This window comes from Onychomys torridus, chromosome 2, assembly GCF_903995425.1.
Source record: "Onychomys torridus chromosome 2, mOncTor1.1, whole genome shotgun sequence".
Classification (NCBI taxonomy): Eukaryota; Metazoa; Chordata; class Mammalia; order Rodentia; family Cricetidae; genus Onychomys; species Onychomys torridus.
The window spans coordinates 156,875,110-156,896,845 of NC_050444.1; the positions used below are offsets into that span (position 1 = coordinate 156,875,110).

The window sequence follows — 21,736 nt, forward strand, 5'->3', positions numbered from 1 at the left end:
GGGATCTGGGAGACCTGCAGTTTTATGCGAGCTAAGACTTTCCTGGGCTGACCTTGGGCATGTTGTGGCCCATCAGGAGGAAGGGGGTCCCTGCCAGTGCCACTTGGTTCTGAGTGAAGAAGAAGCTAGAAGGTGGCCAAGTTGTTTACGCTTGGTCTCTTTCCTTGTCTGTCTGCCTCTCAGGGTGCTTATCTACATTCAGCAGTATGCTCTATGGCCTGGGGCAGTCAACAAACACTTTTACAAGTTAGTCTGCTGGGGGCTTTATGAATGAAGAATGCCACCCACCTGAGAAACTTGCCCTGTTAGCCACAGACCCAAAGGACAGCAGGTTGGTTCTCAGAATAATGCCCATTCCATCCTTAACACCTTGACATAGGACCTCACCGACAGGAGAGCGCTCAGGCAGTATCTATTGAGTGTTGTTGGGATTTTATTTACATCAGAATGTTTCATGGTGTGAATCATACATTCAAACTAAGCTTTGAGCAGGGAATACATTTTTAAGGTTAGTAGCCATGACAAATATAGAAGTTGGCAGTTTGGTCTGTCCTGAATTCTACTGCCCATTCCAGGGTTGACTACGCCTATTGTTCTAGGGCATATATCTTTCAACATGGATTCCTCCATCATTAACAATAAATTGGAATGACGGTCCGGTAAAGCCTAGTTGACATCTGTCTGTCACAAAGGAAGTGCAATGCCTGCCAGCCCATTGTTTGGAAGCATCAGGTGAATGGCTCAAGGTCAGAGGTGAGGAGGTTAGGGACGCTCTCCATCTGGGATGGGCTGCACAGGAGCGGGGAGCTTCCTCCCTCGAGGTGGGTTACTCACAGGGGTGTTGACTTCCCGGGGCATCTGGGACAGATGGCAACAGATTGGGTGGATGGAAGCAACAGGAGCTTTCTCCCTCCCATTTCCGGAGGATTTGCACCTGCAATCAGGAGTGGGCAGAACAAGGACTCTAGGGAAATGGTCCAGCCTCCTCTAGCTCCTGGTGGCTCCAGGCAAGAGTTAGCTTGTGGCAGCTCTCATACTTTCCTGGCATGGGATATCTTTCTCAAGCACTATTCTCTTTATATTTCAGGACAAGGAAGCCTGTTCAGCCTTGAGCCAACAAGCCCCAGGAATCCCCTAGTCTTTGCCAATCCCTCCCTCTCCCCACCTTGCTGGCACTACAGGTGCTCACTACTATGCCTGACTTTTTTGTCTGTTTGTTTTGTTTAATTTCATATGTAGGTACCATATTTACATCATTTCTTCCCCCTCGACCCTCTCCAAATTCTTCTGTGTCCCACCCTGTTCCCTTTTAAATTCATGACCTCATCTTCTATAATGGTTATTGTTACATTTATACACATAACTTAGAGAGTCCATTGAGTGTTATTTGTATGTACTGTACTATTTAGTATATGCAAACCTAGAGAGTCCATTTAGTGTTGTGTGTATATAATTTAGGGTTGACCACTTAGGATTAGACAACTTATCAGAGGACTTATCCCTAGAAGAAAATCTATCTGTGAGAATGTGGATAAATACTCAGAACACAGTTAAAGGCTGTATTGATTTAGAAAAATGGCATTAGTATTTTCTCCTTTAGTGCCTGTGACCTCTGCAGCCATGGGTAAGGTAATCAGGTTTACAGTACCAGGCATGAATTTGCTCCCATTGAGTGGGTCTTAAGTTCAACTAGACAGCTGTTTGTTACACCCAGAATGTAATTGTCATTACTGCTCCACTGGAGCTATCTTGCTAGGCCAGTTGTTGCTGGGGTTTGTAGGTTTTGCAGCTGGATGGGTCTACTGTTTGCTCTCCCCCCTTGGCAGCTGGCATGGCACTTTCTGATTCCCTGAGAGCTAGTCCTCAGAAAGGAGGCTTCCGGGTTCCAGCTTGATTCCTCCATGTCCTCTGTCTGTAATGTGTGGTGTCTTTAATGATAGGGTCTTTTTAAATGAAAAGAGACAACCAAGAGTGATGTCATTATCCTGTATTGTTTTGGGAGTCTCTTGAATCACCTTGACCAACAGTTGAAATGAAGGTTTCCCATGCCTGGCACACATGCGCACACCACACACACACACACACACACACACACACACACACACACACACCCCAAGCATGTGGGTACACACCACACAAATTCACACACACACACACTCACAACCCCTTTAAAACAAAAAAAATGCTTAAATTAAATTAAATTAAAAAATTATACTTTAAAAGCAAATGCAGTTCTTTAATTTAGCTAAGTTGCAATTATATTAAATTACCAGCTCCAAATAAATTTTTATGGAATGTAGATAAGACATTTCTATCATTTTGAAAAGAAATAATAAGCATGTTTTAAATAATTTTAGATATTTTTATATATAAATGAAGTCAAACAGATATTCATATGAAGGGAAATGGAGAGGGGAAAGAATCATTATGAAGTTATTGGCTGTGGAAATCCAGTTAATTCAGACCTTAGGAGCAAGCTTACAAGAAAGATGCTGAATATGATGTAAATATTTTTTTAAAAATTGGGTGGCAGTTGCTGGAGAGATGGTTCAGCAGTTAGAAAGGAACACGTTTTGCTCTTACAGAGGATCTGAGCTCAGTTCCTGAAACCTATGTTGGGTGGCTCACAACCACCTGTAACTCCAGCTCCCGGGAATCTGACACTCTTTTCTGGTTTCTGTAGGCACCAAAACACATGTACACAGACATGCACATAGTTAAAAATAAAATCTAAAATAGTTAATAAATAAACTCACTTTTATTTCTTTATAGATGAACAAAATTCTGTTCTCTGATAAAAATAAAACTTCTTTAACTATGGGTGTGTTGCAGAATATCCCTTTAGACTGTGTGAAGATGTGTCACTATGATTGGTTCAATAAAGAGCTGAGTGGCCATTAGCTATAGCGAGAAATCCACGGAGTCTGCTAAATGAGCAAAAGAATTTATTCAGAACAGGTACCCACTACAATTAGCTAGGCAGGAAGAGGTTAGGCAGGACTTCTGGGGACAGAGCGAGCTCTGGGAAGAAGAAAGGCAGAGTTGCCAGCTAGACGCAGAGGGAGCAGGATGGACAAAACGGAGATGAGGTAATGAGCATGTGGAAGAATGTACTGTAGCATGAATCTTAAAAAGTTCTTATTAATAAAATCGAACCTGAGGCCAGTTATTGGGGTGAAGGCTGGAAGATCAGAGAGATGGAACAAGCCACAGCTTCCTCGCCTCGGCAGTTCCTCAGCTGGTCTTGTTTCCTCAGACTGCAAGCTTCTGTGTCCTCATCCCAAAGGCTCTCAGCTGAACTGCTGCTCCAGAGCCTGAATGCTTAGCCAGCCAAAATGTTTCTAGATTCTGGTCCTCATGCCTTATATACCTTTCTGTTTTCTACCATCACTCCCTGGGATTAAAGGTGAGTGTCACCAAGCCTGGCTGTTTCCAATGTAGCCTTGAACTCACAGAGATCCAGAGAGATTTCTGTCTCCGAAAAGCTAGGATTAAAGGCGTGAGTGCCACCATTTTCTAGCCTCTGTATCTAGTGGCTGTCTGTTCTCTGACCCCAGATAAGTTTATTAGGGTGCACAATATTTTGGGGGAACACAATACCACAATGTACATTAAAAAATATGGGTTAATTTAAGTTATAAGAGCTAATTAAAAACAAGCCTAAGCTAAGGCTGAACCTTCATAATTAATAAGTCTCCGTGTTGTTTGTTGTGAGCTGGCGGCCCAAAGAAAAGTCCATCTACATGGATGTCATCTTTAGATTCAAAAATTTAGAAACAGCCTAGATACCAACCAATGGAGAAAAATAATCATGAATGATGGTATAGCCACTGGGCAATGGGCCTAAGCAATGATGAGGCTCACAGACAGAATGGACAGAATGTGGCCACAGCAAGCAAGTTCCAAAGGAAGATTCCATGTCCAGGGAGTGAAACCCTGGGCCTGACATGTTCTGCAGGGGTTCTCTCTACCATTGAGCTGTCTCCCAGCCATAGTATTACACCTTGCTTGTGGATACATAAACGTAGAGTGGGAATAGTAGAAACTATGCATGGTTCAAGGTGGCATGCATCCAATTCAGGGCAATGGTCCCTCTGCCAGAAGGTGCCCAGAAAGAACACAAATGAATTTTTATTTCTGAAAGATAACTACACAGAATATGTGACAATTTGCTTTGAGATGCATGATAGGAGGAGCAGAGTGTTAAGTAGTTCATGATCAAAACCACAGACTTCCTGTTTCTCCATTGGCTGCAGGAATTATGCTTGACTGTGGAGCTAATGGGGAGTCCATTGATCTTAAACAAACATGGAGCTAGAACTGTGGCTCCATTGGTAGAGTACTTTCTTAGAATGAAAACCATCCCTGAGTTTGATCCCCAGCAGACATGGTGGTACACAGCTGAGTCCAGGACTCAAGAGCTGTGGTCATCTTTGGCTACATATAGAGCTTGATACCAGGCTGGGATCCTGTCTTTAAAATGCATACAGGCACACACATGTACATGTACAGATAAGTAAATAACTAAATAATAAGTGACTAAAGTGACGGTTCAGTGGTTAAGAGCACTTTCTGCTCTTGCAGAGGACCTGAGCTTGGTTCTCAACGCTCCAAGGTGGGCTACTCATAACTGACTGATAATACTAGTTACAGGAGATTTAATACCCCCTTCTGCCCTCCACAGACATTTGTTCTCATGTGCACATACACACAAATAAAAATCTTTGGGGTTGGGGATTTAGCTCAGTGATAGAGCACTTGCCTAGCAAGTGCAAGGTCCTGGGTTCGGTCCTCAGCTCTGGAACACACACACACACACACAAATAAATAAATAAATAAATAAATAAATAAATAAATAAATAAATAAATGAATGAATGAATGAAATCTTTAAGAGTCCAAGGAAGCAGAATGTGGTGGTAACACACTTGGGAGGCAGAGGCAGATGGATCTCAGGCTGGCTTATCTAGACAGTTCTAGGACAGCTGGGGATAAACAGAGAGACCCTACCTCAAAAAACCCAAATTATAAATAAATAAGATTTCAAAAAAAAAAGTCTAAGGACACAAAAATAGCAGTTTTCTTCATATTGGAAGTGTGAGAACCTGGCACCTAGATCTAGAACCACACAGCTTTTAGTCCAATATGTTGTATGAGTGCATGTGATACAGGTACCATGATCTCATATAGGACCCCCCTCCCCCAGTTTATTTTATATTGGAGCATTTTTGGAATGTGGTGGTGGTATGTTCAGAGAGATATCCTAGGAAGGTATCACTGGTACAGCAGTTCAGACTGGAGGGGGGATGGGGACATTGAACTTCACAGTCATGATGAGCGTCTACTGAAGACTTGACCAGGAGGAGGAGTGGCGGACTTGTAAAGGAGGAGAGGACTGTCCACCGCTAAGGGCTCCCCACTGCTTCAGGGCTGAACAGACCCCTGCCCGGCTGGAGAGTGCTCAAGCAGATGAACTCCAGAAGTGAACCTTAAATCTGTTGATGAGGACAAAAGTCAGACAGGAACTTGTGGAGCAGGGAAGCGGAGTAAAGGGGAAACTGATCCAGGGTGTCAGTATAAAGCCCAGGCTGGCCTCGAACTCATGTTCCCCCTGCCTCAGTTTTCTGAGTTTGGGAAGTACAGGCATGCACCACCATGAACAGCCAAACAAGGCACTAAAACAGCAGCAACTGGGAGCTTCATCACCACCACCACCCCAGATGTCCGGGATGGAGGAGTAGACAAGGTCGTTTCCTTAAGCATCCCACACCCTTTGCAGACTGTAGATCTGCTTTCTAGCACTCCCCTGGGAGTGTTTATAAGGAAGATGAATGTGCACTGGAAACAGGAGGGCCCACTTTCCCTTCAGGGATGTGAGACTAGGAGGAGTGGCTAGTCTCCCATGAGACAAGAGAAGCTTTCTGCACAGTCTCAAATTACAAATGAACCCCAGAGGTTAAATGGCCTGCCAAGGGGTTGCATCTATTAAATAAATTTTTTAAAAAAGGCAGTGGATAGACCAAAATTTCAGTCTTCTCCAGGGAGCCAGACACCCAGGCTTCCTGATGTTCCACAAATTCAACAGCCCTGAATAACACCCAAGGACAGGTCAAGTGTTTCAAACTTTGAAATCTGAAATGCTAAAGAACATGTTTTGAGTTGACAGGGTGCTCAGTTCAAGATTTTGGAGTGCTGTAGATCTCAGAGTTTTAGATTAGGGGTGTTCAACTGGGGGACTATGAAAATAATCCACGTTCTAATGTTTGGAGCCAGGCAGAGTGCCTCTAATCTCAGAACTGGGGATGCTGAGGTAGGAGGATTGTGAGTTCAAGGGCAACCTAGATTATGAGACACAAATCTATCTCAAGGGGCCAGAGAGATGGCTCAGCAGTTAAGAGTCCTGACTGCTCTTCCAGAGGACCTGTGTTCAATGCCCAACACCAATGTGACATCTCACTGCCATTGGTAACTCCAGTTCTAGGGGATCTCATGCCCTCTTCCAGCCTCCATAGGCAGCAGGCAATAGTAGTGCAGATACACATGCTTACAAAACACACATACACACAAAAATAATATAGTAACAGGCTGTAAGGCCTGGTCACCAGATGTTTAAGGAGGTGTTTACACTTGACTCTACTTTGTACCTTGAATCATATCCTTGAAAGTGGGTGTCTTTTTGCCCTCCCCCTTGTTTTGGTATATAAAGGCTGTGAGTAATAAACTCAGTGTCTGTGGTATTGACCCAGAAACCTCCCAAAGCTATCCTGTGTCTGCCTTTTTCTTCATCTATGTCTACATTTCATACCTATCATTTCCCAGTTCCACACTTCCCCCTTCAGAACCATTCAACAGGTTGAGTGGTACTCGACAGTATCACCTCCTGTTCTTGGGAAGCTGAGCTCTGGATCTAAAGTCAAGTTTCTAGGGAGGCCTTAAGTGTCAAGGGTGAGATAAAATTGCTCCATCACATGGTTTCTCCTCACAGTGCAGAGAAATGAAGGACCAGGCAAGACCCCGCTAACCCGAGGCCAGAAAGAATTAAAGATCTGAGATGCCATCTCGGTTTCACCCTATTTCTCTCCTTGGCCTCAGCCTCTCTATGTTAGCAGAGACACTGGTGAATGCTGTGGTTGCACTTCTTTCATGGGGAATAAAGTTCCTGTGACCATGGACACTCTCTCTCCATTAAGCCAACAGGCAGCTGGGTATAAAAGGTATGATCTTAGCCGGGTGTGTTCGAGGCCAGACTGGTCTACAAAGCAAGTTCCAGGACAGGCAGGGCTACACAAAGGAACCCCATCTCAAAAATCCAAACCACCAATAAATAAATAAACATTATAATATTAGCAGAAATGATATCCAGGTCAACGGAAGTACCCAGTGAAAGGTTGGACTCATGTTTGTACACAATCATGTTTTATTTGAAAAGATGTCTACACTGTATTGGGTACCAACACAGGTGACCAAGACAGCACAGCCTTGTCCCAGCAGGCACTGACTCTGATGCACAGCTGGGGTTGGACTGTTATTTTTCACAGTGAGGGTGGTGGGATGGAGGTGGGAAGGGAAAGAGGAGAGAAAGAAGAAATGGGCATTGCTTCTAGTTCCAGTTTGGAATCTGAATGAGGAGAAGGAAGACGATTCACTCACAGGACTCCTGTGATCTGCTTCTCATAGCCAGCTGATGAGAGCAGCCTGCTGGGCCAGCCGGGTTGGGTCAACACACAGGCACATTGGTTTACTTTTCTCCCCATCCTGTCAACTCTTCCTAGGCTAGAGGATGTAAGGACTATATAATCACAGTTTTAACAGACTATCTGGCCAGGCCAGTGTTAAATACCATGTAGGAGAACTCTATACATCCACTAGAAAAGAAGGGCTGAGCTGGATGGCAGATGCAGGGCGACCCTGGGTCTCATTATTTTGATCTTTTCGATTGAACCAATGGAAAGATGTGGTATGTCATGAAGACTGGAAGTACCTGTTATTTTAAAATCAGACCTTTACATCCAGCCACATAGAAGCAACTAAGATTATACGAGATTATTTTTGCTCTCCCTGTCTTTCCTCGGAGGCAGAAAGCAGATGTTAGATACTGGTCACTTTGTTTCCTATACCAAAACATACACAGGAGTCTACTTAATCCATAGCAGGACCGAGTTCTGCTCTTGGTTCTACAGCTGTGAAACCTATGGCATCCTAAGACATCCAATAGCTTTTTCAACATCTGCATTAAGACATCCACAGTCCAGAAAGAAGCAGGTCATCCTAAGGTTTGAGTCTAGGGAGGTAAGGACATGGGTCCTTAATATGGGCTTTCCATCACCCAAGAGAAGCGGAGGGGACAGACCTCTGAGCCATCAAGTCATTGTGGCGTAGAGATGGTTTAGAGAATTGTAAACAGCAAAGTATCCTCCTAGGAGTGAAGCCACAATGGATGCTTCTGAAATGGTCCAACCAGACTCCCTTAAGGAGCTGTTCATCATGCCTGAATTTTAAGTTTACACTTGCAACTCAATGACTCAAACACACTTAAACACAGACCCCACTAGGATGGAATGTGTACATATCAACAGGTTAGCAACTGCAAAAAAGCCCGTATTTCTTTGACGTAACATTGGAGCCAAGGACTCCACAGATTCAATAAACATTTCCAGATCCCTCTGCCTCTTACCAGTAGCAGGGAATAACCAGGATGAAGCTATGGTTACACTTGCTAAAGCCAGTTGGTGATGCCGTCTTGGTTACAAGCCAGTTTATGTAGTTTCTCTCAGTTATCTATACATGCTGTCTTTTGAATCATCGATTATAAAATTTATATTAAAAACGTCTGTTTTCCAAAGGCATATGCTTCAAGGGGCCATGGCTTCTCATCTGTCTTTCTTTTGGTACTTCTGAGAGTGGAGGAGTCGCCATGGCTGTGGGTGGGGTGGCCATTCCATGGGTCATCTTCCTCCACAAGTGGAGGACGGGGAACGGGGGAAGCTGGAAGCTCTCTTATTTTCTGGTGTGTTGGGAGAACAGCCGGATCTGCTCAGCTCTTTAGGGCCTGTGAAAATAAAGAGAATTATTACTTCTCTTACTGTGTTCAGGACTAGTCACTCCCTGCCCCACAGTCACTGAGCCTATTGTCCTTTTCTGTGATTTCTGTCCCAGAACCCTGCACCTTTACTTCCCAGCTATTCCCCTCTACACCTAACCCCTCCATAGCCAAGGTCAGGACTCCAGACATTTCCACACAAGACGCATTGACAGCTGTCTATCAGCACAGCTCCCAGCCGTAGATGACTCATCCCCTCCCCTCCCCACCCATCATACTTCTCTGGTTTTTCTCTGACCCTAAGTTGGAACATTGTGAAGGAAGTTTAGTCAGGAGTAAGGCTCTTCCCTCCTAAAGTCAATGCCAGAAAGATATATGCCTGACCTCTGTGGTGGTAGGGTGTGCAGGACAGGTGTGAAGGAGTGATATAAATACAAAAGGCCTGCCCACCCCCCACAATTCCTCATCAGAATGGGGGCCTAGCACTGTGACAGGTGTTTTTTTTTCTCCAGTGCGCCTGCCTTTGATGGCTGGAGAGAGCAAGGAGATTAGGAAGCAAGTTACAAGTTGGTTTGGATTTTCTTTCAAGTTTGGATAGTTGGATAATTAAGTTGAGAGATCAAATCTGCTCAGACCTCAAAGGAATCTTGGGCTCTAAAGCTAACACGGACATCTGTCCCTAGGAAATGTCACAGGCTGCAGCTGTGGAGGTCATGGCTTCCAAAGAAGACCTCTTGCAGAGGTTTCTACACATGCAGAGGTTTGAGTGGTGAGCAGGACTGCCTACGTTCACATATCACATGCAGGTAAGAGGTTACTTACGAGAACCTCCCAGAAATTTTCCTCATAACCACAACGATGATCCCTCCAACGAAGCCGATGGCTAACAGGACACCAACTATGATTCCAACCAGGGTCACGACTGCCAAGCCCTCTGAACGGAAGGGAAAAGAACCGTGAGTCCCAGGAAGAAACAGATGTAAGCAATAATATGGCCCTGCTGCTCTCAGCAGAGAGTACTCTGAGTCAAGTGCTGAGCCCTTTTTATCTTCTTGGTGCCAGGGAGCAAACCCAGGCCTTGAGTATGCTAGTCAGGTACCATGCCACCAAGCCCGGGCCCCAGCTCTGCTCTAATCCCATCTTGTGAATCAAATAGCTTCTGAATCTCTGAATTTCTACATATGACACGCTGGCCTCACTGTTGATGGACGTGCTTCTTTACAGCTAGTCAATGACCAAAGCCCCAGAAAACTCAGACTAGAAGGAACTTATCTCAACATAAGACAGGCTCTATATGACAAACCTACAACCAACATTATTGGGAAAAGCTCAAATAATTTCCATACCAATGAAGAACAAAGATGCCAGCTTGTCATTAAGTAAATACACTCTGTGTGTGTGTGTGTGTGTGTGTGTGTGTGTGTGTGTGTGTGTGTGTGTGTGTGTGTATGTGTGTGTATGCCTATGTGTGAGAGAGAGAGAGAGACAGAGAATATGATTTATGTCGTACTGGGTTCCCATACCATCCAAGTGCTTTACAACTTAACTACACCCGTAGACCTATTGCCTTTCAAATCTATGGAATTTCCTTTTCTCTCTTAATAATTAGAAAATTGAAGTTGCTGAGCCTGGCACAGCAGTCCTACAATACCCACTACCCGTGAAGATGAGGCAGGGGATTGCAAACTCAATGTCAGCCTGGGCTACAGAGTTGCCAGCCTGGGCAAGCTTAGTGATACTCTCTCTCAAAGTAAAAAAGTTAAAAATGGGCTGGGACTGTTACTTAGTGGTGGAGCATTAGCTTAGCATGCATAAAGTGCTGGGTTCAACTCCCAGGACTTCAAAACTCAAGGAAGGGAGGGAGGAAGCGCATCGTCTCTTTTTTGGAAGATGGTCCATTCTGTTCTTGTTTGTATGAGATTCAAGAAAGAAAAATTCCTCTCAAAAAATTAGGTTCAAAGAAACCTTCTTTTTATCTCCCCCAAAAGACCAAAATCTCATTTACCTTTCTTATCTGTTGTCTGTGTTTCGTCAGCTGTGTTATCTGGAAAGGGAAAAATGCAATGAAAGAAAATTATTAGGATTTAATGACTATAATTTAACAGTTGGCAGATGAATTTACCTTAAGTGGAATGTAACAAAACATATGCAAAGAGGGTAATTTCCTCAACAAACCTGCTAGAAGGTTCAGAAGCCAGCTCTGACAGATTGCTGTCTTTGTAACTATTATCAACAATTTTTGACTGTTACTTCCAACCTACAGGCTCTTGGTACTTTTGTACCCATTGGATCTTATCTTATCTGATTTTTAAGAGTCAAGGCCACTGAGCCACAGAGCTGTGAAATAAAAGGTTGGGAACTTTGGGGCACTGAGTGAGCAAAATAATTCAGGTGTGGTGACCTCACCTTTTCTCCTGGAAAGCACAGAAAGTGGTGAGGAAGGTCATCTAAGCATTTCTAGAGTGGATTTCTAATTTGGGAAGAGGTGGCCCGGGCTGTGAGGAATCTCCTGCTATCTAATCCTCCATTCTTCTTTGGTGGTCAGATCTGTACTTCATGGGGCAGCACCCTGCTGAATGAAAACTGGTCCTGGGCTGGAGAGATGGCTCAGAGGTTAAAAGCACCGACTGCTCTTCCAGAGGTCCTGAGTTCAATTCCCAGCACCCACATGGTGGCTCACAACCATCTGTAATGAGATCTGGTGCCCTCTTCTGTATACATAGTAAATAAATAAATCTTGAAAGAAAAAAAAGAAAGAAAGAAAACTGGTCCTTTGTGACTTCCACCCCTGTTCCTTGAGGGTTTACACCAGCATTCTAGTCCAGCCTGATAGCCACAATACACACATTCTCCACCTGAGTTCCTTGAGGAGAGTTTCCCACGACTCCTATTTTAGAATAGAGGTGCTTTACTTAGTTTCTCCCATTATCCATTTTACACATAGAGTCCTTAATTCTGGATTTAAGGTGGCTATTTGCCTCGGCTGCAGATGATACCCATGATCCACTGAGGAACTGGAGGGAAGGGAAGATCAGATGTTTCCCTTGGAACCTTACCTCACAGCTTTCAAAAATAACCTTAGAGCAACATTTCTCAACCTGTGGGTTGCAACTCCTTTGGGGGTCAGCACAACATGCAGAACTGTATTAAAGGGCCGTAACATTAGGAAGGTTGAGAATCACTGCTCTGGAAGGTCAACAATTTTCAGAAGTAAAACTGGCTGTGATGTGACATGTATTGGGGGAGGGAGGTTTTCATTCACAGTTCTTGGCTCATAACACCCTCCCTGAAGCAGGCAGACTGTAGAAGCTTTACTCTCAGGCTAAGGATACAGTGCAGGGATGGAATGCTAACTTAACACCCTTACATGCCAAGCACATCTCAGACTTGATCCCCAGCCCTGCACATGTGAGAAAAAAGTCCTAAGGAAATGTAGTGGATGTGAAACATCCCCAATAGGCTGATGAGTCTGACGCTCCGTTCCCCACCCCTGCCCTGCCATTGGTGGTATTGTTAGGGAAGTTGTGAATTTATTAGGGGGCAATGCTTTGCTGGAGGAAGTTGGTCACCAAGGGCAGACTTGAGATTTAGAGCCCAGCTTCAGTTCCGGTCTACACTTTGTCTCCTGTCTGCAGATGCAATGTGACTAGCATCTACCCCTCCTGCCTCCATGCCTTGCCTGCCACCATGGCCATATTCCTTTACCCTGTAAACCAGAATAAACCCTTTCTCCCTGAAGCTGCTTCTTGTCAGACAGTTCAAGCCAGCAATGAGAAAAGTAATTCATCCAAACTCTAATCTTCCCCCACAGTTTGCCTATCTTGGAACAGATCAAAGAAATTCTCTCTACTTTTGTAAGTTTGGTTTGGTTTGGTTTGGTTTGATTTTTGAGACAAGGTTTCTCTGTGTGACAGTCCTGGCTGTCCCGGAACTCACTTTTGTAGACCAGGCTGGCTCAGACTCACAGAGATTTGTAGGATATAGATATGATAGGATAAAAGGGTAATTATTGAATCTACTTTTAAAAAGCAACAACTGGTTAGAAATATGTTACATTGCTATGGATTTTAATTTATTGATACAAGTTTAAGGTTAATTTTGTTATACTGTATGTATATTTCTAATATTGTTTAAGGCACTATGTTTATGCAATTCATTTAAAACTGTAAAATATAAGTAAGAAACACAGATTAATAGTTACCTATGATAATGAAACTTATAGTCATGTTAGTTAAGTTTTTTAGATATACAAAGGTATATTTCAATTAGGTAGGTAATCTTCAAACACTTTAAAGACCTACAGAATATGGTATTTAAAACATTTTAAGAACTTAGACTTTTCTGGACAGTGAAACACATCTGCTTCTGGCAGCACCAATTACTTCAAAGAGGATGATAGGCACTGAAGAAATGCATTATGGAGTTTGCTTTCTTTGTGGCAAATATTAGCCACTGGGCAAAAAAGTGCCCTTGCCTCAACTGCTTGATAGGCTGCTGTATAAACTGGACATGCAGGATCCATAGGAAGGTGACCACTAAATTTTGCAAGGTGAGATGGTCTTTCCTACTTCAAAGAAGAAACTGCCAGACACTCTATAAGACATGAACTTAGCCAGAATGAGCAGAACAGTCCTTAAAATTTCCTGCTTTATTGAAAGCTATGCCAGAGACTTGGGCTGAAGATAGATACCTCAATGTTATAAAGGAAATTTGGATGACTGGCCAGGCAGAAAGATGTCTGTCATTTCTAGAATTAGAGGTTGCTTGCCATGCACTTCCTGTTTACTCATGTAATAGTATATCCTTCTGGGGTCTTTGATGGAGTTGAAGACTAGACAGTTATAATTATAGTTTTCCTTAGTTGTGATAAAAGAGAAATTAGATATAAAACTTTAGACTCATAAAACTAGGATAGATAACATATTTTCTTTAATTTTGCCAAATACAGATACAAATAGTGTCAGGTTTAAGGTGGAACTCGAGCCATTGGGCACCATTTGTAGCTGGAGAGCTTCTCTCCAGGTGCCACCAAGCCCCCTCAGTCTCATAACCCACATATAAAATAATCACACAGATGCTTATATTATTTAAAGTGCATGGCCATTAGCTCAGGCCTACCATTGTCTAGCTCTTACTCTTATATTCAGCCCATTTCTATTAATCTATACTTTGCCACGTGGCTCGTGGCTTACTGGTTGGTACCTTACATCTTCCTTGTCCTGGTGGCCACTGGCAGGTCTCTCCGCCTCAGCCTTCTACTTCCCAGAATTCTCTTCTCTACTTGTCCCACCTATACTTCCTGCCTGGCTACTGGTCAATCAATATTTTATTTATACAGAGTGATATCCACAACACTAGATATTGTAATTGTAATTCTTGCTTGATAACGGTTTTGTTATGTATAAATTTACTATGTTAAAGTTAAAACCTTCCTTTTTGATTAGACAAAAAAGGGGAAGTGCTGTGGGATATCTTCCTGTATGTTATGAATATGTATGACTCCCATTAGATAATAAATAAAGCTGTTTTGGCCTATGGCAAGAAAGCTTACAGCTAGGCAGGAAATCCAAGCACAGATACAGAGAGAAGGGCAGAGTGGAGAGAGATGTGAGCCAAAGCAACAACAAGATACCAGCAGACTGGTAATGCCATGGCCACGTGGCAACATATAGATTAATAGGGATGTGTTAAGATGAAATAGTTAGCTAGCAAGAAGCTGAAGCCATAGGCCATACAGATTATAATTAATATTAGCCTCTGAGTGATTATTTTATAAATGGCTGTGGGACTGCAGGGCTGGGCAGGACTGAGAAACTTCAAGCCACAGAGATCTGCTTGCCTCTGCTTCCAGAGTGCTGAGATTAAAGGCATGTGCCACCACCCTCTTATCTGTGCCACAGTAAGTTTAAAGACCTTCATTACTACAGTAATGTCCAAGCACTGGACTCTGGGGAAATGAATGCTGTACAGAGGAGCCAAGAGGAGTCATAATAGGCAGGCCTACCAGGTCCCTGCCCAGTCTGATAGCATAGATTAGACTGCTTTTCAATCACAGCTCAACATGGCTTACAATAGCCATAAGGTAAAACAGAAAACTTCAGTGTAGAATTGTTACTCTTGAGTGTCAATACAAAATACTTTAAAAATTATTATTATTTACTTATCCATTCATTTATTTAGCTGTATGTCTGTGGGCACTGTGCTGTAGTGTCCTGCAGAAGACACTTTTCAGGCTTTGATTCTCTCCTTCATGTATGCTCCAGGGATTGAAGTCAGGCGGTCAAGCTTGGCAGCAAGCACCTTTACCTGATGACCTATTGAGCCAGAGGACCTGTCTTACACAAGATGTTTTTTCCTTTTTAAGTACTTATTTTACTTTCGTTATGTGTATGTATTTGTGTGTGGCACCCTAAGAAGACAAAGGTGTTGGGTTCCTTGGAACTGGAGCCACAGAAGGTCGTGAGATGCAGAGAACTGAGCTCTGAAAGTATGTGCTCTTAGCCACTGAGACACCTCTCTAGCTGCCAACACAAGGTTCTTAACAGGGGTCAGCAATGCAACAGCAGGAGCCAGTGACTGGCCCTTGCAGGGGGTTGCCACTAGTTACCATTCAAGGTTCAGAGATAGTGCCAGAAAGCCAATAAAGGAAAGTGGGTATTGAATTCTGTACCCAGCACACGAAGCCTGGTATGGAATTTGTACTCTCATTCCCTCAAGTCCTCTGATTCCTCTACGGAGGGGTTTCATGGATTATGTAAAAGTGGACCCACCTCTGTTGGGGTGACTTGTTTCCTTATCCGCAGAGTGGCTAGTCACCATTTTGACAGTGGTTGTGGTCATATGCTCTTTGTCATCATCGTCTGGGATTGCTGGGGTTGAGAATTCCTCAATGGGAAGATTTGTTCTACTCTCTCTCTCGGTTGGTACCTGTTAGAAGTGAATGAGGCAAAACACAAAAGGAAGCCGGAAGTTTGAAATGTACAGTGTCCGACTTCCTGCAGGAAAGGTTTTAAGGTAGTATACATTCAACAAATGCAAATATAAATTCCAGATGGAAACAAACAAAAAAAGAAAACAAGGGTGGAGATGGGAATAAAACCAAGGTCAGGCAGAAACGAACTTTAAATGTTCAGCATGCAGACTTCCTGTCCCTTAGTACTTTCAAAAACACTGGCTCACTCACACCTAATTTTTTCTCTCCCTGGAACTTGAGTAACACTTTCCTCTCTTAACATTGATTTAGCATTGTGTGGAGGAGGAGAGCTCATTGTCCCTGATAGCTTGCTTTGTACCAGGCCCTTTAAATATGTTCTCAATATTCTCAATACACCACAGGCAACTTTCTAAAGTAAATCCAATGAACAAAGCTGAAGAGATTTCATGAAGTGAGCTGACTTCCTGCAGGAAAGATTCCTCACAGCCATTCCGTGACAGAGGAAGGCTAGGAAGTGGTTCTGGTTTTTTTTTTTTGTTTGTTTGTTTTTTTTTTTTTATTTTTTTATTATTATTATGTATACAGAAGAGGTTGCCAGATCTTATTACAGATGGTTGTGAGCCACCATGTGGGTGCTGGGAATTGAACTCAGGACCTCTGGAAGAGAAGTCGGTGCTCTTAACCTCTGAGCCATCTGTTCAGCACATGGTTCTGGTTTAATGTGTAAATGTATGTAGGGGTGGTGGTGGATTGTTGTGGAATATCTCTTTACACTGTGTAAAGATGTGTCACTGTGATTGGTTTAATAAAGAGCTGAATGGTCAACAGCTAGGCAGGAAGAGGTTACGCAGGACTTCCAGGCAGAAAGAAAAGAAGAGGAGATGAATCTAGGCACGAGAAAGATGCCAGGAAATGGAGAGGAAACAAGAGGTGCAAGAATGGAAAAGAGGTAAAAAGCCAGGAGACAAAACATAGATTAATATAAATGGGTTAATTTAAGTTATAAGAGCTAGTGGGACAAGCCTAAGCTATAAGCCACACTTCCATAATTAATAACTCATTGTGTCATTTTTAGTTAGCTGGCATCCCAAAGAAAAATCTATCAACACTCATGGTGCCCAATGTGGGGCTTGAATATCCAAACATTGGGCCTGAGAAAGCTAAGAAAAGTTCTTTATAAGGACCCAAATATAGCTTCCTAATCCTGCATTCTCTCAGGAGGGTTAGTGCTCAGGGAAATATAGAGGGACAACTACCAGCTGTTGTCTGTGGGCTGGAGCTAGCCACCAGCACCATGCCCTACGCTGTGGCTGACACAACAGTTTAAGATTTGTCTCACGTGTTCAGAGAATGCTGCAGGTGCTTAGTAAACCCAGATCCAGACACGCAAAACCTCTAACAAGGTACAATAGGTTTAAAATGTGCTTGGATGCTAAAGAAAAAAGAGAAAATGGGTACAGACCATCATTTTTAAAAGTTTAAAAATAATGAAGTAAAGTCTTTAAAGAGAGAATAAAGTAATATAAAAAAATTAAGCCATATAAGGATGAAAAATATTATAACACAAGGATTTTGGACCCTATATGGTGCTTTGTTAATTTTGAATTTTTTAAATGATAATGAACAGAAAACAGCAGCAGCTGAGATATTGGATTATGAAAGGGACTGCTAAGTTAAACCAGACTATATACTTTAGAGATGTCTTGGCTTCAGAATGGAAGTTGGGGAATGTGTTGTGTTGGGGGAGAGGTTGTGCTTTAGTTTCCACAGGAAACAAAAAGCTATGGATTCCTTCAAAATTAATGAAGATTGGATTTGACTGGGGGAGACCGCTTGAGGATCTGAGGATCTTGGCTACAGGCATGAGGGAAGAAGCCAGGAAAGACTACAGGGCAGATGACATGTATGCTGATCCCAATGCATGGGAGCAGCTGAGGCCGGAGGAGACATGGTAAATCTTTTTGGCTACAGAATCCTTATGACTTATTATTATATGTCATCCTTTCATATGGCATGGATAGAGGTTTGGTTATACAGTTTAAACAAACATAAAGTTGACCTGCTCAAACATAAAACAAAAGAAAAATCTTTAACTGACTTGTGCACACTGCACATCCCATACTTGTGTTAATGCAGATATATATGTTACCTTTAAAAGTTTGTATTTTCAGAAAAAAAAAAAGGACCAGACACCAATAAAGACAAGTATCCCAGGTGATCCAACCTCTCAGAATGCCTCTGTTGCAGTTTCTTCATTTGCATCCAGAACAACTTCAAAGCTGCTAGCTGAGGTTGTCCAGCTTCACAGACTATCCAGCCAAGATTTAAAGCCCTTCACTTTCCCATCACACGGAGAATGAACAAAAATGATACAGTTAGCTCTCCCAGGACTTGATCATTATCCTAATTTCCTCAGGGTCCTCTTGTTGCACAAATTCTAAAATTGGGTGCCATATTGGGTGCCAGATGTAGTACGAAATCTAATAGGTCTTTTAATAAAAAACCTAGAGCCAGATATTGAGGTAATGCTGAAAGACCAGAGCGACAAAGGAACAAGCCACTGCCATGTCTTACCTCTAGGACTCCTCAGCCTCAAAAGGCTTAGATCGTGTTTCCTCTCGCTTTATATACCTTTCTCTGCCCATCCATATCACATCCTTCTTAGGGCTGGGATTAAATGTGCATGTACTTCCCAAGAAAAGGCATGAGATCTCAAGTGCTGGGATTAAAGGCATTTGATTCCCAAGTACTAGGATTAAAGGTGTGTGCCACCACTGCCTGGCTGTTTCTTTCCTAGACTGAGTCAATCTCATGTAGTCCATGGTGGCTTTGAACTCACAGAAATCCAAATGAATCTCTGTCTCCCAAGTGCCTGGCCTCTATGTTTAATCTACTGGCTTGTTCTATTCTCCAATCTTCAGGCAAATTTTATCAGGGTACACAATATATCACTACATTTCTGCTTTTTGTCTAAAATAATAAAAGAAGGTTATAACACATAAGAAAAATGATATACAATAAGTATATACAATATATACAGCCAAGAATTGCATTAACAATGCCCAGTCCATAAACATTTTTGAAAAATTCAGAGAAAATACTCCATTATCTATCCTATTTTGGTGAGTCCAAAATGTTGTACCTAATTCACTTTCTATCTTAACTTGTATTACCAACCCCAAACTATCTTTTGGTGTCTTTCAAACTTATACACTTTATACCTCTTTAGTTTCTTTTCTGATTTGTTAACAAGAAAACTATAACTATCTAATCTTCAACTCCCTCAGAGACCTAAGAAGGAAATATTAACTGAGTAAGCAAGAAGTGCAAATAAGCAACTTCCAAAAAATGTGAGAAATGACAGAAAGAGCTGGCTACCCTGGACACCCAAGGTTCCTCTGCAATGTTGGGGCATTCATCTTCGGCCTACAGGATTAGCATATCTGACAGACTTATCTGTGAAGTAGGATTTTCTGAAGGGCTGACCTACCTTGTCTTGGCATAGTTCAGCCGTCTTTTTTGTTTCCTGCTTGTCCATTTGAACAGCATACTGTCAGCAGTCAAGGCAAGGGCAGTTTCTTGCCCAGTGGCTAACTTTTGCCACAAAGAAAGTAAACTCCATATAGAGTTTCCTTGATGCCCATCATTTGCTCTGAAGTAGATTGGTGCTCCCAGGAGTAGACATGTCTCATTGTCATAAGAAAAGAATCTGTTATTAAAGCTTAAATGCTATGTTTCTGTAGCTCTCTAAAGTATTTGAAGATGATATATCTAAAATATATTTTTGTTTGATCTTGAAAACATACCTAATATGATAACAAGCTCAATTGTAATAGGTGAATACTAACTTGCATTTCTTTATACCCTAATTAGTTGGTAATAATAACTTTCAAGGTCTAGTAATTTGCATTCCATTGTTAAATTAACTGTATAGGTACAATACCTTGAACCTTGAACAAGAGTTCTGCAATAACAAATATATCTGCAATATTTTCTAACAAAATTAATCTCAAATTTGTATACAATATACAAAAATTCAATCCAATGTAAAATATTTAAAACAAAGTTGCTTTTTTAAAGTATATTTGATTATCTACCTTTTGTCTTATCATATCCATATTCTCCCATTTTTTTTTCAGAATCGATTAAATAATCTACCATTTTTATTTATTTATTTATTTATTTATTTATTTATTTATTTATTTATTTTAGCTTTTCAAGACAGGGCTTCTCTGTGTAGCTTTGCACCTTTCTTGGAACTCACTTTGTAGACCAGGCTGGCCTTGAACTCACAGAGATCCATCTGCCTCTGCCTCCTGAGTGTTGGGATTAAAGGCATGCGCCACCAATGTCTGGCATAATCTACCCTTTTATCCTATCATTTCTATATCTCTCTTTTTTTTAGAATAGATTCAATAATCTACCTTTTTATCCTATTATTTGTATATAATACATTTCTACACCATCCTCTAAAATGTCATTGTCCCCAGACAACAGGAAGCAGTCTAGGGAACATGATGCCCACATTCTCAAGAGGTGGGGTAGGTGGTTTTTGGTTGTTCGATGGGTTATGGATGTTTGTTATCATTTAGGGTGGTTGGTTACAAGTCAGGGAGAAAGATAAAATTCAGGGATCTCTTTCTGAAAAAAGAAAAAGGGAGATGTAATACAGAAATGATGGGATAAAAGGATGGATTGTTGAATCTACTTTTAAATAACCATTAGTCTCAAATATTTTACATTGGTATGGATTTTTGTATATTGATACAAACTTAAGATTATTTTTGTTATCATATATAAAACATATAAACATATATATGTTTTATTCTTATTTAAGGTATTGTACCTATATAGCTCATTTAAAAATGTAATGTAAAGTTCTAGTCCTTGAAAGCTATTAAATATAATTTTAAAAAGACAGGTTAACAGTTAGTCATCTATGCCAACAAACTTGTAGTCACATTAGGTATGTTTTCATGGTTAAACTGATATATTGTAGATAGATACATGGTTTTCAAACACTTCAGAGATATACAGAATATAGTATTTAAGATGTTTTAATAACCTAAGGCTTTTCATGACAGTGAGACACATCTGCTCCTGGCTGTACCAATATATTTCATAAAAGGATGGTGGACATCAAAGAACCTTCATATAGAGTTTGCTTTCTTTGTGGCAAAAAATAGCCATTTGGGCAAGAAAATGTCCTTGCCTCGACTGCTGACAGTATGCTGTTCAAACTGGATAAAGAAGACACAAAAGAAAGCAACTGCAGAACTCTGCCAGGACATGGTAGGATAGTCCTTCAAAAATTTCTGATTCACAAAAAAGTCTGTCAGATATTCTAGGCCTCTAGGCCACAGGTGGATGCCCCAATATTAAAGGGGAACCTTGGATGATTGTCCATGCTGCCAGATATATCTGTCCTTCCTTAGTTTTAGAAGTTGTTTGCTCGGCACTTCCTGTTTACTCCAATAATATTGTATTCTTCTGGGATCTTTGATGAGGTTGAAAACTAGACAGTTATAGTTACAGTTTTCCTTAGTCATGATAGAAAGTAAATTAGGTACAAAACTTTGGACTCATCAAGAAAGGATGGATAATAGAGTATTTTCTCTGAATTTGCCAAATACAAATGGACTGGACACCATGAATGTAATTCTTACCTGGTAATTGTTTTTATTGTTTATAGTTTTATTATGTTAGAGTTAAAACCTTTCCTTTTTATTTAGACAAAAAGAAGGAAATGTTGTGGAATATTCCT

At 41.6% G+C, this 21,736-nt stretch overlaps 1 protein-coding gene across 2 annotated transcripts in view; it reads right to left on the reverse strand.

Annotated features, from left to right (window-relative positions):
* Positions 1-7,406: 7,406 nt before the first annotated feature.
* The window catches only part of Pdpn (podoplanin), a 40,363-nt gene continuing 26,033 nt past the window's right edge, over positions 7,407-21,736 (reverse strand). The window contains exons 3-6 of one of the 2 annotated variants that reach the window (XM_036178674.1): positions 15,809-15,965; positions 11,044-11,082; positions 9,861-9,972; positions 7,407-9,047 (exon numbers count right to left, since the gene is read on the reverse strand). In XM_036178674.1, the coding sequence (XP_036034567.1) occupies positions 9,041-9,047; positions 9,861-9,972; positions 11,044-11,082; positions 15,809-15,965 (315 nt within the window). In that variant the 3' untranslated portion in view covers positions 7,407-9,040. Of the gene's footprint in view, positions 9,048-9,856; positions 9,973-11,043; positions 11,083-15,808; positions 15,966-21,736 lie in introns of those variants that run through there. The other variant, XM_036178675.1, reaches the window with a different exon arrangement.